General features: G+C 37.1%; 2 protein-coding genes and 2 non-coding genes across 5 annotated transcripts in view; 2 read left to right on the top strand and 2 right to left on the bottom strand.

Annotated features, from left to right (window-relative positions):
* The window catches only part of LOC124719990 (protein RCC2), a 90,552-nt gene extending 82,006 nt beyond the window's left edge, over window positions 1-8,546 (bottom strand). The window contains exon 1 of one of the 2 annotated variants that reach the window (XM_047245216.1): window positions 8,287-8,546. In XM_047245216.1, coding sequence (XP_047101172.1) covers window positions 8,287-8,466 — 180 coding nt within the window. In that variant the 5' untranslated portion in view covers window positions 8,467-8,546. Of the gene's footprint in view, window positions 1-7,792; window positions 7,851-8,286 lie in introns of those variants that run through there. The other variant, XM_047245217.1, reaches the window with a different exon arrangement.
* On the bottom strand, window positions 4,683-4,757 carry Trnat-ugu. The gene has a single exon. It is a non-coding gene; the product is annotated as a tRNA-Thr (tRNA).
* On the top strand, window positions 5,167-5,241 carry Trnat-ugu. Its single transcript has one exon. It is a non-coding gene; the product is annotated as a tRNA-Thr (tRNA).
* Window positions 8,547-9,094: 548 nt separating the features above from the next.
* LOC124719821 (zinc finger CCCH domain-containing protein 10-like) overlaps window positions 9,095-16,261 on the top strand; it is a 123,326-nt gene continuing 116,159 nt past the window's right edge. The window contains 1 exon segment of the mRNA XM_047245010.1: window positions 9,095-9,298. The gene's annotated coding sequence lies outside the window, so the exon portion shown is untranslated.

Genomic DNA, 16,261 nt, shown 5'->3' with positions numbered 1-16,261 from the left:
TGATTTCAAATTATGTTTACAGTTTGTTGTTAAGTGCTATCATTATCGCACAGTAAGTGGATTTAAGGTTGGTTATTTCCACTCTGTTTTAAGCAATATTCTTCATGCATCTCAATGTTTATGACATATCTCCCGAACTGTGAATAGCACAATGATATAATTTTGCAGGTACATTTAGTGTTATACATAGATATTGTCTGCATAAGTAATAAACTAAAACATGACACCTGATGCTGAAGTTTAGCTGGATGAACAGCAAAAATGCATTGAGTGATAAACTTCTCTGAGTAACCTACGAGAATGCAGCCGGGTAACGCCACCAATAACCACCGGTATTTCGACATGTGACCATGCTGTCATTCTCGAGGCAAAAAATTGCAGGAAGTAGTATGCAATTCAAAACTTTGTTTTACAGAACAATTCCATAAACACATTCTCTCTCTCTCTCTCTCTCTCTCTCTCTCTCTCTCTCTCATGCCACCACAACCAAAACTGACCAACATAAGAAGTTATTGATAGTGAAAATTATCGAACAATGGATGAGGTAACATTAACTCTGTCCCTCTATTTTTTAACAAAGGAGACAGCAGGATTCCATGCAGAATTTAAGCAGAAACCTCCATCTCTATGTACAAGGTTGGTTACTAAATTCAACTGCTTGCTTACAACACTACCCTAATTGCATGTTATGCCAGGTGCCAAGAAAATGTAGTGCAATTGCAGATTTGTTCGGTTGTCGTAAGCATGTGCGACACCTAAGCTCAGCGCACCAATCCTGCACGGTCCTCATAGTCTGAACAATATATGAGCAGGGTGGCTGTTCATACTTGAGGGAGTGGGGTGGGGGTGGGGGAGAAAGATCCCTGACAGTTCCAGGTGTGAGGTGGAAGATTATGTCAGAAGCTGCTGATAAATTAATGGTGAGTGGGACAATGGGTGAGTGGGATACCACAATATTGACTTTTCTTTCCTCTCAACCGACATATACCCACAAAAGCAGTTTTAAAGTTTGATAATTTGTATGGAATAATATTCATACAATTAATGCATTTGAAAAATTAGGTATTTTGAAATATGTAATTTATAAAACTCATTTAAATTACATTTCAATGCTAGGTTAAAGATACGGAATTCCCTGAGATTTTATGAAATTCACTGAGATTTCACTGATTTTTATGTAGTTCCCTGAGAATTCCACGTCTCCAGAAGAACTGCCACCCTGATATACAACAACTGCAAGGAGTGAGATAGACACCCGCCTTACGCAAACTGAGACTTTCTTAACAGAACCTGAAAGGACCCTAATCTTAGATGGAGGTTGGAAAAACATTGCATATCGTATTTCCACAAAATACAATCAATCTTCCAAGCAGTAAAGGGTACAGTTGCAGTTATGTACATCGCATATCTATATTGCAGTCACTGTGTGGCCATTTACTACTCGAAATGAAGGCAGTCACTGGGCACAACTGTTTCTTTACAGGATCAAACCCGATACGACCAATCGTATTGGAAATGTCCCCCGCATAAGGCAAAATGGGTGTAGGCTGTGCCAACTCAGTACTGTCACCACTCAACCTGCGCACAGTAGGTCGATAGCGCAACGACATCTTACCCGTCTTTCACTACACCCATTCTGACAAAAGATGACATCAGGATGGGACAACACAGCTGCTGAACTCTCAGGGTCTGAAATGATGCAGACCTTGTGAGCCGAGGTACAGAGCACCCTTTCACACTGAGCCAAATAGTGACAACTATCAGCTTGTAGATACAATATAGTGTGAGTAGGTTCCCTACATATGGAATGTCCCAACATACTATCAACCTTCCCCCTGACCAACACATCAAGGAGGGGAACCAACACATCAAGGAGGGGACAGTGGCCATCCTTTCCACCTCCACCATGAAACAAATATTCGAGTGGCTCGAATTCAACTGTCCTAAATAGTGTTCGTATTCTCGCTGCTGTGAGGTCGAGCAACCTAAAATTTTTTTTAAAAACAGGCAAATTTCAAAGCCATTAACTAAGGAACATTCCTTGATTTCCATTAACAAATTTACAATGACAACGGGCTTCCCATCGCAATTCCCTCTTTCAGCTCGCAGTACTTGACACTGAATTAAAGAATATACAGAAGTCAACACTTGCCAAAACAAGTTCGTTAATTCACACCAAACTTGACCTTAATTAACTGTAATGATTCAGACTGAGGAACACGAGTGAAGAGAGAGACTCCTTTATAACATAATAGAATATCAGAGTCATTCAAACGTGCACCCTCTAATGGACATACGAGTTCTGAATTTAATGTCCACACTGACCAACTAGTGGGCTCAATGGAGTAGCAAGGCATTTTGTTACACAATATGTCAGAGCACCAATGTTACTTCACAACTGGATGTAAAGGAATCCCTTCTCTGTGGATCTTTTGAAGGCCATATAATCTAGGCGAAACAGCACAATAAATATTAATACTCTTCGTAGTCTGCTTCGACAATGAACTTTTCTTCAGGAGGCTGTTAGTCTCTCTCTCAAAATTTTTTGTGGGTTCAGCACTGATCCTGTAATACCCTGAATCAGATAGTAATCACTACATGTTTTTAATGTAATCGTGCTCGTCCAGAACAACTGCCGCCAGATCAGCTCTTAGTGAATGTAAAGCAGTGTTTACTGTCTGATACAGTGTATCACAGGATCAGTTCTGACTCCACAAAAAGTGTCTAGTGGAAGACTAACAGTCCACTGAAGAAAAGTTCCCCGTCACAGGAGGGTACTGAGAGTTAATATTTATTTTGCTGTTGCACATAGGTTACACGACCTTCCAAAAATTCAAAAGTTAAGGATTCCTTTTCATCTGCTTGTGGGAAACACTGGTGCTATGATATATCATGTAGCAAAACACTGTGCTACTCTGTTAAGCCCACTAATTGGTTAGTACAAGCATTACATTAAGAACACAGCATATTTCTTATTTCAATCAGAGACAATATATTTGAACTACTCCGATATTACATTGAGTTTTAAAGTGTGTGAACGAGTACTTCGAATGAAGTCTATGGACTTTTTGCCTTATGCAGGGAACATTTCCAACAAGATCAGGTTTGATTCTATAGAGGAAACTTGTGCCCAGCAGCTGTATTCATTTCTAGTAGTAAATGGATGCACAGTGACTGCAATCTAGATATGCAATAAACATCATTGCAACCAATTACTGTCCCCTTTACTACTTGAAAGAGTGTGAATGCAGTGTCTGGCATGATTAGTCTAATTGGGACTTGTTTTTAATGTTTTAACTTAAATTTCCTGCATTGAGGATAGCTACACGGTGACTGTACTCTAGATATGCAATAAAAATCACTGTGACTGCTCTACTCTTTACTACTCAGAAGATTGGTCATATTTTGCAGAAACATGACATGCAATGTGTTTTCTGAATTGCATCTAAGATTAGGGTGCTTTTAGGTTGCTCTAAAACCCTATCTTTTGGATTCCCTTGAACAGCACTTTGCCTTGATAACGACAGAGCACTAACCTATCAATCGGCAGTTGTCGATGACGTTAACTGGTTGCATTCCCGTAAGTTATTTGAACACATTTACATGACAAGAGAAGCTCAGATAAACTTCTTTCTTGTCATCATTATCATCATTTTGTGGTGCAGGAGGAGGGGTGATATTGTGCGCTGCTGGACCCCTCGTCAGCACTGTCACTCTGAGGGAAACTTTGTGCAGATGTTCCCCATAGAATAAAACTAATTTGTGCTCTAAAAGACTCTAGGTTGTACTGAGTTTTCAACAAATGTCATAATTCAAGCATGCCTTTGCCACCCTACATAACAAAACAAGGTATATGTTGAGATTCATATTTAGCAACTTATTAATGGTCTTTCAGAAATCTTTAACTGGTTGTGATTTATCAGAAAATAAATCGGGAAAAGGAAAATTGGCATTCTACAGTTCTACACCTATATCTCGCAAGCCACCTTAAAATGCCATGTGGTAAGTCCACTAAAGAGACAGCTTACACTACACTCGTTTGTCCTCTGTTAGAATATTGCTGCGCGGTGTGGGGTCCTTACCAGATGGGACTGACGGAGGACATCGAAAGGGTGCAAAAAAGGGAGAGTGGCAGATATGATAACCGAGTTGGGATGGAAGTCATTAAAGCAAAGACGTTTTTCGTCACGGCGAGATCTATTTACGAAATTTCAGTCACCAACTTTCTCTTCCGAATGCAAAAATATTTTGTTGAGCCCAACCTACATAGGTAGGAATGATCATCAAAATAAAATAAGAGAAATCAGAGCTCGAACAGAAAGGTTTAGGTGTTCGTTTTTCCCGCACGCTGTTCGGGAGTGGAATGGTAGAGAGATAGTATGATTGTGGTTCGATGAACCCTCAGCCAAGCACTTAAATGTGAATTGCAGAGTAATGATGTAGATGTAGATGGTGGGGGTATTCTGTGTACTACTGTCACTTCCCCCATTTCCTACTCCAGATGCATACGGTAACCAGTATGAACAACTGCTGGTTAAGCCTCGGTGTTGGCTCGAATACCTCAAGAGTGTGGGATCTTCGATCCCAGGTAGGTAGGTTAGAGAGATGAAATGATAATTAAATGGACACCCTAGCTGCAAACAGGCGTTGATGTACTTCATTGGGGACATGTTGAAAATGTGTGCCCCAACCGGGACTCGAACCCGGGATCTCCTGCTTACATGGCAGACGCTCTATCCATCTGAGCCACCGCGGGCACAGAGGATAGTGCATCTGCAGGGACTTATCCCTTGCACGCTCCCCGTGAGATCCACATTCCCAACATGTCCATACCACTACATTCGTAGAGCGCCTAATAGATGTTTGCCCATCATACTCATTACTCGTGGCAGATTAATCTACCAAGTCCTGTACGAGTTTGGGCATAGCGTGTGCGTTCGCACAAGAAGGTCAATGGCCGGGAAGCCATATATTTTAACTATATATGACGGTAGTATCTGTTCCCGAAAGAACAGTTACCGTGGATGACCATGCTGCTTTGCTAGAAATGATATGATAATTAAATGGACATCCTAGCTGCAAACAGGCGTTGATGTACTTCATTGGGGACATGTTGAGCGTGGGAGCGTGCAAGGGATAAGTCCCTGCGGGCGCACTATCCTCTGTGCCCGCGGTGGCTCAGATGGATAGAGCGTCTGCCATGTAAGCAGGAGATCCCGGGTTCGAGTCCCGGTTGGGGCACACATTTTCAACATGTCCCCAATGAAGTACATCAACGCCTGTTTGCAGCTAGGGTGTCCATTTAATTATCATTTCATTTCTAGCAAAGCTGCATGGTCATCCACGGTAACTGTTCTTTCGGGAACAGATACTACCGTCATATATGGGTTATAGAGCATAAAAATGAAATGGACAGGTTGAAGTCACATATATTGAAAATGAATGAAGTGTGCTGGTAGAAGGCATAGGACTTATTAGATGAATATGAGGTTAGCAACACAAAAGTAAATAGACGTTAAGTAAGGCAAGAATAAGCCAGATAATGAATAAGAAAACTGGAATGGGTAGAAGCTCCATTATTTAAAGACAAATTATTCAGTTGGTTAGCTGCAAATTCTTGCTAATCACTTCAGGAATTTTATGACTAAAATATCATAGTGGTACCGGTTTGGAGAGTACAGCATAATTTCTTTAACTGAGTAATTTATGATGCAATGTTTTCATATTATTTCATTTTAAATATTGTATTTTACGGAAAACCAATAGTGACATATTGATTTTCAACCCATGTATGTTGTTGTTGTTGTTGTTGTCGTGGTCTTCAGTCGTGAGACTGGTTTGATGCAGCTCTCCAACCCATGTATATGCGCTGTATATTTTGTATATATGTAACTCGACTATGTCAATTGCTGTAATAGCTAAACGACAATAAAATTTCATTCAATTCAATATTATAGATAGAGAAGAGGAAGCAAAGAAAGACTTAAGTCTAAACGAGGCCTCTGGAGTGAGTGATATTTCCTTAGAATTATTGAGATTTTTGGGAGAGCCAATAATGACAAAATTATTTCACCTGGTGAGCAAAATATGTGACAGGCCAAATACCTTCAGGCTTCAGGGAGAATGTAATAATTACAATTTCAAAGAAAGCAGGTGCTAACAGGTGTGAATACCACTGAATCACTATTGTTGGAAAAAACTGGCATAAATTATTTACATAACTATGAAGAATGGAAAAACTTATAGAAGCCAACCTCAGGAAAAACCAATTTGGGCTTCAGAGAAACATAGGAACATGCATCACAATACTGTCTCTACAACTAACCCTGGGACATAGGTTGAAGAAAGGTAAACTTACATTTAAAGCATTTGTAGATTTAAAGTAATGCTTTTGACAATGTAGACTAGACTACCTTCGAAATTTTGAAGGCAGCAGGAATAAACTACACAGAGCAAAATTCTATTTATAGCTTGTATAGAGACCAGACTGCATTTCTAACAGGACATGAAAGGGAAGCTGTAATTGAAAAACGAGTGAGATGGGGTTGTAGCATATTCCCAATGTTATTCAATCCATTCACTGAGTAGGCTGTGTAGGAAACCAAGGAGTAATTTAGGAAGGTAATTAAAGTCCAGGGAAAACAAATACAAAGTTTCATGTTTTTCGATGAATTTCTGCATTTCAAAGTTTAGAACCTGACAGGAATCTTGGCAAAACAGTATGATCATGGTACTAGCATTTGCTTAACACATAACAGAACAGTAATCAGTTGCTAGTCAGTGTTCTTTCTTACAGGTATACCGGAACCTATGGAATTAAAATGTTTAGCAGATACACAAAGCGCATATTTTCACTATGTTAATTCAAAGTTATGTAATTTAGTATTCTTTAAGAAATAAACTTTTAAAAATGTAGCCATTATTAACCTAAAATTTGGTTTGGACACCACAATATTGTACTAGGCATTTTTTCCTATTGTAAGACTTACACAGAACTGCCACTCCTCTTCATTACTCACAATTCATATACTAAATACATACTTGATGTTTGTTAAAACACACATCTGATACGTGTGATAGGCTTATAGTTTTTCATCCCATCAGTGGTCAGAATGGGGTCCCACGCTTCATTCACCACTAGAATAGTTTTTCACGAAGACATTTCAACATAAGGAGGTCTTATGTAAATATAACAAATATATAATCCATAAAAGACTCACAAAAATAAATGTGCAAATGATTTCTATAAGCAGGACACTTTTTCCGCCATAAGAGGCACACTGAAAATTATTCAAAATTAATTATCTTTCGTAATTACTGAAGTAGTTATATGCAACTTGTAAGCATAGTTAATTACACTGTGTGTGACGCTAATGAAATTTTCTATAAACGAGAATTAATTATATTATACAGTCTTCATTTGCGAATACTGTCTCGCATAATTGATATTGGTTACTAGTAAAACTAAAATCGGAACGGCTGTGCAATATTTTACCTAATCATACTTACGAAATAAATGCACAAATAAAAATAATGGCAATGAAATTGTTTACACTGTTACAGCCATGATGGTTACTATTCAAATAATTGCACGTCTATGCATGGAGGTCAGTTTTGACATTAAAAATGGATGAAGCTTCCTCGCAGGATAGAGAGAAACGCTATGCAGTCAAAAACTCCGCAACAGGATCATTCAACTATCGTTTCCTATGCCATGCAACTATTTGTCTACACTAAACAGTCAAGATGACTGACAACTTGAGTAGCAAACAGTCCAGTAAAGATTTCTTACTGTGACAGCATTTTCCATTATCAACAGACACACTATATCCCTACGCCCCTCGCAACCACGAGATCTTCAAATTACAATAAAAATAAGCATATCGCAAGAGATGCTATGTGGGAGCATCACCGACTTCATTTTATTTCCCTGCGTCGCTTCGTCTCATATTTAATTCCATGAATACCAAATAACTTCGAGAGCACACAAGCGAAACTACTGCAATTTCGTCTCCCTCAACAATATTTTCTTAAGTAATAATTAATATGTACGGCAGAAACAATAAGTATTTCGACATAACATGAAAATATATAAAACTAAAATACCCATTTGTTCAATTCGAGAAAATATCATATAATTTATTTCGTTTGTGACAATGTATTTAAAACGCCGCAGGCAACTTCTTTCTATAACAGGATCCCAGTTTACTCATACAAAAATCTGCTTACGCTTACTGCTTCAAACATGCTAAGTTCTCAAAATTATATGAACTTTGAAAGCATTACCTCTGTTTTATTAGATTCTGTAGCATCGTTTTCTGTGTTTGGTTTTTCTCCGTGGTCGTTTGGTGATGCAGCAGCTCCATTTTCGTCGCCTTTCACTTCAGTTTTCTCGGTGTTTTCGAGTTTAGTTTGCTTAACATCCCCCTCCACGATTACATCCTCAGCTTTACGCTTTGTAGACATGCTCACAGACTTTTAACGAAAAATCACATGAAAATTCTTCCCTGGTAAACAACCTCTTTTATCGATTTGGGTCGTCCAACTCTTTCTATTGTTCCGTAATGTAACGTTTTTTTTTTCACCCTCCCCACTACAACCAGTTTAGAAAAACATTTGCTCGTGAAGAAGTATCAATATGGCCCAACACTTGTTATGGGTTATTAAATTTTATTTTTCGGAAATGAAGGTGCTGAGCTATGTTTGGGTTCATAGGACTCATAATACGCGTGTTTCGTTAATTAACTGAGTAAATTTTCATTAAGAAACACGTTTCATATCAGTTATATGCCTTCAATTATAAATGAAGTCATAAACTTGTGTGCAGCAACTAGAGAAATATTCGTCTTCATCTGTACCTCGCATCTTAATTTGTATGAAGTGCTGACCATACATCCGTAGTTACACTTCAATTTTTAAATTTGTTTGCCGACTGTCTTGGATTAGTAATCTTAAATTGATTAAACAGCATACTTATTATTTTCTTTAAAAGATTTCTACTTCCGAATACATGTTTGCGGTTATTAGCTCGTTTTGTAATTCTTCCGCGGGTAAATTCGTGTCTGTTAAGTTTGTACCCGAGATGCCATTAGGTTAATGTAAAATGGCTGACGTTCACGATATAAGTTTAGCTATGTGTTTTTCTTAGTATATGCTGTATTTACAAATATTGGAGAGCTTCGTGTGTATAACAGTTGAGAAACTAACTAAATGCAAATTGTGTTTTACGGATTTATTAGGTTTTGGATGCGGATAACTGTAGAAATCAGTTTCGTGTTGGTGATGAGATACCCAGCACGTAAGTGTTGAAGAAATGCCGTAGCGTTGATTACAAAACTGGGTTGGCGTGTTTTGATTATTAGTAATATTCTTCATGTTACATAATTTCGTGTTTTCATAAATATTATGAAAACTAGTGTGAAACTTGTTCTTTCGTGATTTGTAAATTAACTGATATGTTTGCAGAATAATTATATATTCTTGGTAAGGACCTGGCTTAGGAATAGTAGGGTGAAGCTAGAGTTTCATTTGTCATTAAATATTGTTAAATCTATGTAGGGGATGTCGAAGAATTGATATTACACCTTGAATTGTTTCTCTAAATGAGCAATGTTTCACTAGCTGGGGAGACGGACTTTGCACGTAGCAATATGTATTAGACTTAAGTTCGGTTCTCTATATTATAACCACGTTGGGAGCATCTTTTTCTGTAGCTGTTGTTTTAAAGTATATGTATAGGTGCGTAACATTTATCAAGGAAGTGGTTTGAGGCGCATTGGTGTGAAAGTAAAAATTTGGCGTTTGTAGTATGGTGATGTGGTAAGGGGGAGAGTGCTACGAATTTTTTGAGAGAGAAAATTGCCACCGGAAATTTTTCAAACTTCTCTTCTAAATTAAAATTTACATGCATCATTATGCCCTTCTTACATAGAAAAATATGAGCCCTGTGGTTTATTATTAGTTTTAGTAATTTATACATAAACATTCAAATAAATGTTGAAGATTGACACATGACATTAGTTACTATCTTCTTTAAATTTACTGGTTTGAGTGAGTTCTCCTGTTTGTCATATTTAGTAAAGGCTTGTGTCTACAAAAACGCTCAGTAAGCACAGTGAGGGGCATTTCCCACTTTTTATTAGGCTACCTTATTTAACTTGGCAGGAATATGCAAGCATTTATTGTTTGTTTCTTGGCTTAAGTGCAGGAATACTGAATTTAGCAAATATAAGTTTAAGGAAGGAAATGTTTAAAAGTCACCTGTATTATTTTGGGTCTAGTGCAGCAGGGGATACAACCCGTCGGCTTTGAACAATGACGTCATTCCTTAGTCATAGATCGTAATGTCTTCACTTCGAGGCATAGATAATAAAGCAGTTCTGTGTTCTAATAAGCACTATCATTAAAATAATTGAATAAAATAATTGAATGTAAATCTAAAAGCGATCGCTTGATATTGGGTGCATCATTAAACGTGTGACTTAATTAACCTAATTATTTGTTTCAAGATATTGCTTAATAAAGTAGGATCAGTTTATTCTATCTCGTGAGATTTTTTTTTTTAAAACAGCCAAAAAACACTTATTAGGTACTGAAGGGAGCTGCTTAATAAAGTAGGATCAGTTTATTCTACCTCGTGAAATTTTTTTTTTAAAAAGCCAAAAAACTCGTATTACGTACTGAAGGGAGCTAGAACACTAAGAAGAATCGCTTCTCGGCTTTTGACAAGATATTGCTTAATAAAGTAGGATCAGTTTATTCCATCTCGTGAGATTTTTTAAAAAAAAGTAAAAAAAACACTATTGCTTAATAAAGTAGGATCAGTTTATTCTATCTCGTGAGATTTTTTTTTTTTGAAAAGCCAAAAAACACTAATTAGGTACTGAAGGGAGCTGTTTAATAAAGTAGGATCAGTTTATTCTATCTCGTAAGATTTTTTTTTAGAGTCAAAAAACACTTATTATGTACTGAAGGGAGCTAGAACATAAAGAACAATCGCTTCTCGGCTTTTGACAAGATATTGCTTAATAAAGTAGGATCAGTTTATTCTATCTCGTGAGATTTTTTTTTTTTAAAGTCAAAAAACACTTATGCTTTTGACAAAATCAATGTTTATCTCTCTCGCATTCCTTTGTTTCTCAACATTCTCCTCAGCTCTTTCATCTCTGTAATACATGCTCTCTGGCGACTTGTGACGTCATTGTTCAAAGCCAACGGGTTGTATCCCCTGCTGCACTAGTCCCATTATTTTCATGGTCCTTTTTTTTTTTTTTTTTTTTTTTTTTTTTTTTTTTTTTTTTTTTTTTTTTTTTTTTGCGATGCATGTTCATATTTTCAAAATGTTTTAAATTTGCCATTTTCATAGGAATAGTTGGACTAAAAGAGTCAGCTTCATCACTAGTAGGAGCACTGTATTATAACTGGTGGAATATTTTTAATTTCCTTGTGCAATTGACAGTTACATTTTGCACACAATATTTACATGATGATGATGTGAATAGTAGTATCTTTCAGATGCTTTTAGTAATGTGCTGTTGTATGCTTACTGCCTAAAATTCAATCAGACTGTGTGCAAAATGGAATTGTCACTTTGGACAGAAACTCGAAACTATTAAATTGATGAGCCATGCAGTGACACTTGGAAAACAGTGGAAGCAGATTACTGTAATGTAATAGGAGTTTGTAATGAAAATACATGTAGGGTGATTACTTGTTAAGTTGTTTAGGGATCCTCACATTGCACCATTCTGTGTTCGGTGTGTGTTTTTGCGAAATGGCCTGAGGAAGGTATACAAGCTTCTAGCCCATAAATATTAATTGTTAGTGAGTAGAAAATATAAAGTGAAAGGTGACAAAATGTTGTGGCCAAGTTCAAGCAATTTTTCAGTGAATAATAGTGGTAAAGCTGCAAAATTTGACAAGATGGTTGAATAGTTTGCATTGTGCCCATTGTGTAAGTATCACGAGATGTGAGTCACTATTTTTGCTCTTGGAGACAAAGTTAAGCAAATTAAAGTTGCTCCAGGAATAACTCACTTTCAAAGCCTTGTTTCTTAAAATGGATGTTAAAGGAATATTTCATTCATGCTTTACATATTTGCTACTTCTACTCTGATTGTAAATAATTATCCAGTAAAGTTTTGCGAGGGAATCACTGTCTGAGTATCATGTTTTAAGGCAGCATGCTTTTTTTTGGGAAGCAGTGGTAAATGGATCCTCAAATTCTGTTTGCCTTAAATGAAAAACAAAACATATCTGTTGTTCTGAATTTTCCAGTACTTTAAAAGCAAATTATAAAACAGAAAAAAATCAAAGATAAATTTATTTTTATTGGTCACTTTTCATTCTGTTGCTCTGAGAATGGGAGTCTGATATAATTTAAAAAAAAAGAACTGGTAAATTGGATCTAACAATGCAGCAGTCATAGTAAAGTTTGGGAAAAGGTTGTTACACTATAATGGAAACTTGTAAATATTGGTTGTCTTTAGAGCTTCAGCTTCACCTAATGGAGATATTCAGAGGAGAACACTATGGTCAAATATAGCCAAACATTCCCTCATATTCCTGGTTCCACACAGTTAAGGGGAATAAAAAAATTTTTAGTTCCATGACTCGCTTGAAATTTAATGTTGGATAATTCCGAAGCAACCTTAATGGAACACATATTCAAGATAACATGTGTTGTGAATGTGATGGAATAACAGTAGAGGATATCAGTGACGTATTTTATTAATGTAAAATGTATACAAACCAGAAAATCATTGCCATACAAAAACCAATCTGATGTAATCAATTATCAGTACCAGCAACCATACCAACTCTCCTTCATTGTATTGTAGTTTTAGAATTAATTATGACATTCATTGATAAATGCATCCAAAACACTTAGAGATGGCCGTGGCCTTCAGGTCAAGAGCCACTATATCAAAACAAAAAATATTTGATGAAAACTGAAAATTTTTAACAGCAGTTAGTTCTCTTTCAGCTTCCTCTCTTATAAATTCAAAAGGTAATGAAACATAGTTTAAAATCTCATGTGAAATGCAAAGTTAATGAGAGAGAAAGGTTAATTAGCAAGAGGCATCCACTAAAGGCTTAGAGATATTTGGAAGAAGAAAACTTCTGTTCATGATGAGAAAATTCAGACTATCCTGTTGGCACTAAGGAGAAAGCCAATTAAAAAAAGTGTGGATGACTATGTTGCTGAGAGAGTAGTTAAAACATCTAGAAAGCTGGATTAGCAGTACCAGGGAAAAAGTAGGGGAAATTCTTTCTGATGTAGCAAAGAATGGAGTAGGCCTACTTGTTTTTTTTTCTGAGGATGATTAGTAGGGTCTGCCCTAACATGAATGAGTGTTTGTCAGGATTAATGGAATAAAGTACAGAAATAAAAATGGTTGTTGCTAAGACATTTGAAATAAATGTTCATGGCTTATCAAAGTAATCATGCCAAAGTTTGGTTATGTAAATTCTGTGAGATCTCTGGATAAGGCGGTGTATATCAGGTTCCTCAGTGGTCTACTCAGTGTATGTTCCTACAATGCACAAGAATATCAAACTTATATTTGCTTGTAGGACAATTGACAAAAGACTACAGCATGTGTTTGGCAGTTTGCAGTACTGAAACAAAAATTCTTAATGTGATAGCTGTCTTAAAACCAATACCGCCGAAAACACCTTGCTCCCATTGAAAACACCTTACTTATCTGGGCAAGGACATTGATCGTGTGGAAACAGGGGACCCAGACAGATTATGCATTGTTTGAAACTTAACAATTGCAAATTGATTTTCTCTTGTTCAGGAAGCTCTCAAAGCGTAAGAAAAATATACTTCTTGATAAATTATACCTGATTGTTTGAGCCTAGTTCACAGAAAGTGCACAGATTCAAATGTGTGAGAATTTTGTTTTTCTTGGGTGCTGCAGTCTAGTTTGTGTAGTTAATCATTTTACAGTGCTTCCAGTACCATCACATGAAGGGTTTCTGTTACTTGCAAAAAAGAGACCGAGGTTGACAGACAGAGAGAGCAATAATGGACAGCATCCTGGACAATAAAGAGAATAATTCTCTGCACAATCAAGTGTTGCAATCGCATCACCCGGTTTAAGCCGTCGTCTTACCATTTTGAGAAACTATTTTGAATTTTTATATTCAGGTCAAAAGTTTATGTTTTGTCACAAAATCATAAACTCCCTGGTGCTTAGCTTTAAGTGATGCATTGTATATGTCAATACATGTCTGTACCCCACAGTTTGTTCAGGATCGACAGCCTTGCACACATCAGTAAGTTGCGATGAAGTAAATTTCTTCCAGGTCAGCTGGCACATTGGTGCAGTGTACGAGCACTTATTGCAATACTCTACACAGCCTAACCCATTGGAAAAATTGTAATCCTTATCAATGATGCTGTTTACATCATAAGTTTAATACTGTGCTTCATTGTGCATGCGTGCGTACACACACACACACACACACACACACACACACACACACTCACTCTCTCTCTCTCTCTCTCTCTCTCTCTCTCTCTCTCTCTCTCTCTCTGATTGGGTGATTGTCATTGTGAAATTGAACAGTGCTTTCAAATAGTACAAAGATCTGTTGGGTTAGGCAAATAAAAGAACATTGAAAACTCTAGCAGAAATGTACATTGGTATTGATTTTTAAAATGAATCAGAACTCAACATTTGTTGTCTGATATTTCTTCACTAGCTGCCAGCCAATTCTCGTATGTGGCAGATGCAGCAACTGCAACCCTCTATGCTTCACAAATTTCAACTCCCAACATATCTGGGTTAGCCACCGATTTGAATTCATCAAAGCAACAATAAAGGGTAGGCCCTACAGATGTCTCGGACTCTTTCTGATACTTCAGTCTGCGAGCTTGCCAAGTTAAATAATAATAATAATAATAATAATAATAATAATAATAATATATGGAGGAAACAGAAGAAAAATTTGGAAGTAAAGTTTATTGACAAAAAATAAAAACTTTGAGGTTTGCCAATGACATTGTAATTCTGTCAGAGACAGCAAGGAACTTGGAAAAACCGTTGAAGGGAATGCACAACATAAACAAAAGCTACACAAGAGTAATGGGATATAGTTGAATTACCTCAGTCAACACTGAGGGAATTAAATTAGGAAATGATGAGTTTTTCTATTGGGGCAGTAAAATAAGTTGCCAACGTAGAGAGGATATAAAAGTCAGACTGGCAATGGCAAGAAAATTGGTCGTGAAAAGTGTTAGGGTGTCTTTTTTTGAAAGTGTATGTATGGAGTGTAGGAAGTGAAACATGGAGGGTAAACAGTTTAGATGAGAAGAGAATACAAGCTTTCGAAATGTAGTGCTACAGAAGAATGCTGAAGGTTTGATGGGTAGATCATGTAAGCAACGAGGTGATCTGAACAGATTTGCGGAGAAACAAATTTGTGGCATAATTTGACTAAAAGGAGGGATCAGTTGATAGGACACATTGTGAGACATCAAGGGGACACAAATTTAGTATTGGACAGAAAGTGGGGGGTTTCTAAAAACTTTAGAGGGAGACCAAGAGATGAGTGCAGTTAGCAGCTTTAAAATTATGTAGGTTGTAGTAATTGTTCGCTGAAGAAGAGGCTTGTACAGATCGGACAGCTGTACCAAACCAGTCGTAGGAATGAAGTCCACAGTATCGCAAATATACACTGAAGGACTTTATAAGCATATTAATTTGATGTTTGTTCCAGCTTTATTAATGTAAAGTTTTCTTCAGTTTAAAACTCATCTTTACGATTGCATGTTTTCTGAGATAGATGAAATACACATTTTTTCATGATCTGGACTTGTTCATGGTAAATGTTTAGAATCTACTCTGTGTGTGTGTGTGTGTGTGTGTGTGTGTTTTATTCCTTACAAAAAACTTTTTATAAGAAATATTTGATGGTCCTCAGCCAGCCTTTATGCCGTAGCCTGACTGGTGCGCTTTGCCAGCACGTCTGGCTGCCTCTGGTAAATGAACCTACCGCCACACGGTGGCTGCTCAGCCGTCACATTAGCAGCGTGCACGCTTCTCTCTAGGTGTGAATGGAATCACTCGTGTACACATGTTAATGGAAGTACACATATGCCTCTGCTTGCTTGTGGAGGCACGTACAGTTGCACGGTGACTAGGTATTAGGGCACAAATGTAAATGCACCTTAAGGGAATATGCTGAATCACTCTGTAAGTTGGAGGCGTGTCCTGAGCCCTGTGCCTTCTTTTCTGGTGGTCCATTTGTT

The sequence above is a fragment of the Schistocerca piceifrons genome, chromosome 11 (assembly GCF_021461385.2).
Source record: "Schistocerca piceifrons isolate TAMUIC-IGC-003096 chromosome 11, iqSchPice1.1, whole genome shotgun sequence".
Classification (NCBI taxonomy): domain Eukaryota; kingdom Metazoa; phylum Arthropoda; class Insecta; order Orthoptera; family Acrididae; genus Schistocerca; species Schistocerca piceifrons.
Note: the sequence above shows the minus strand (reverse complement) of the source record. Positions and strands in the feature narration are given on the sequence as shown.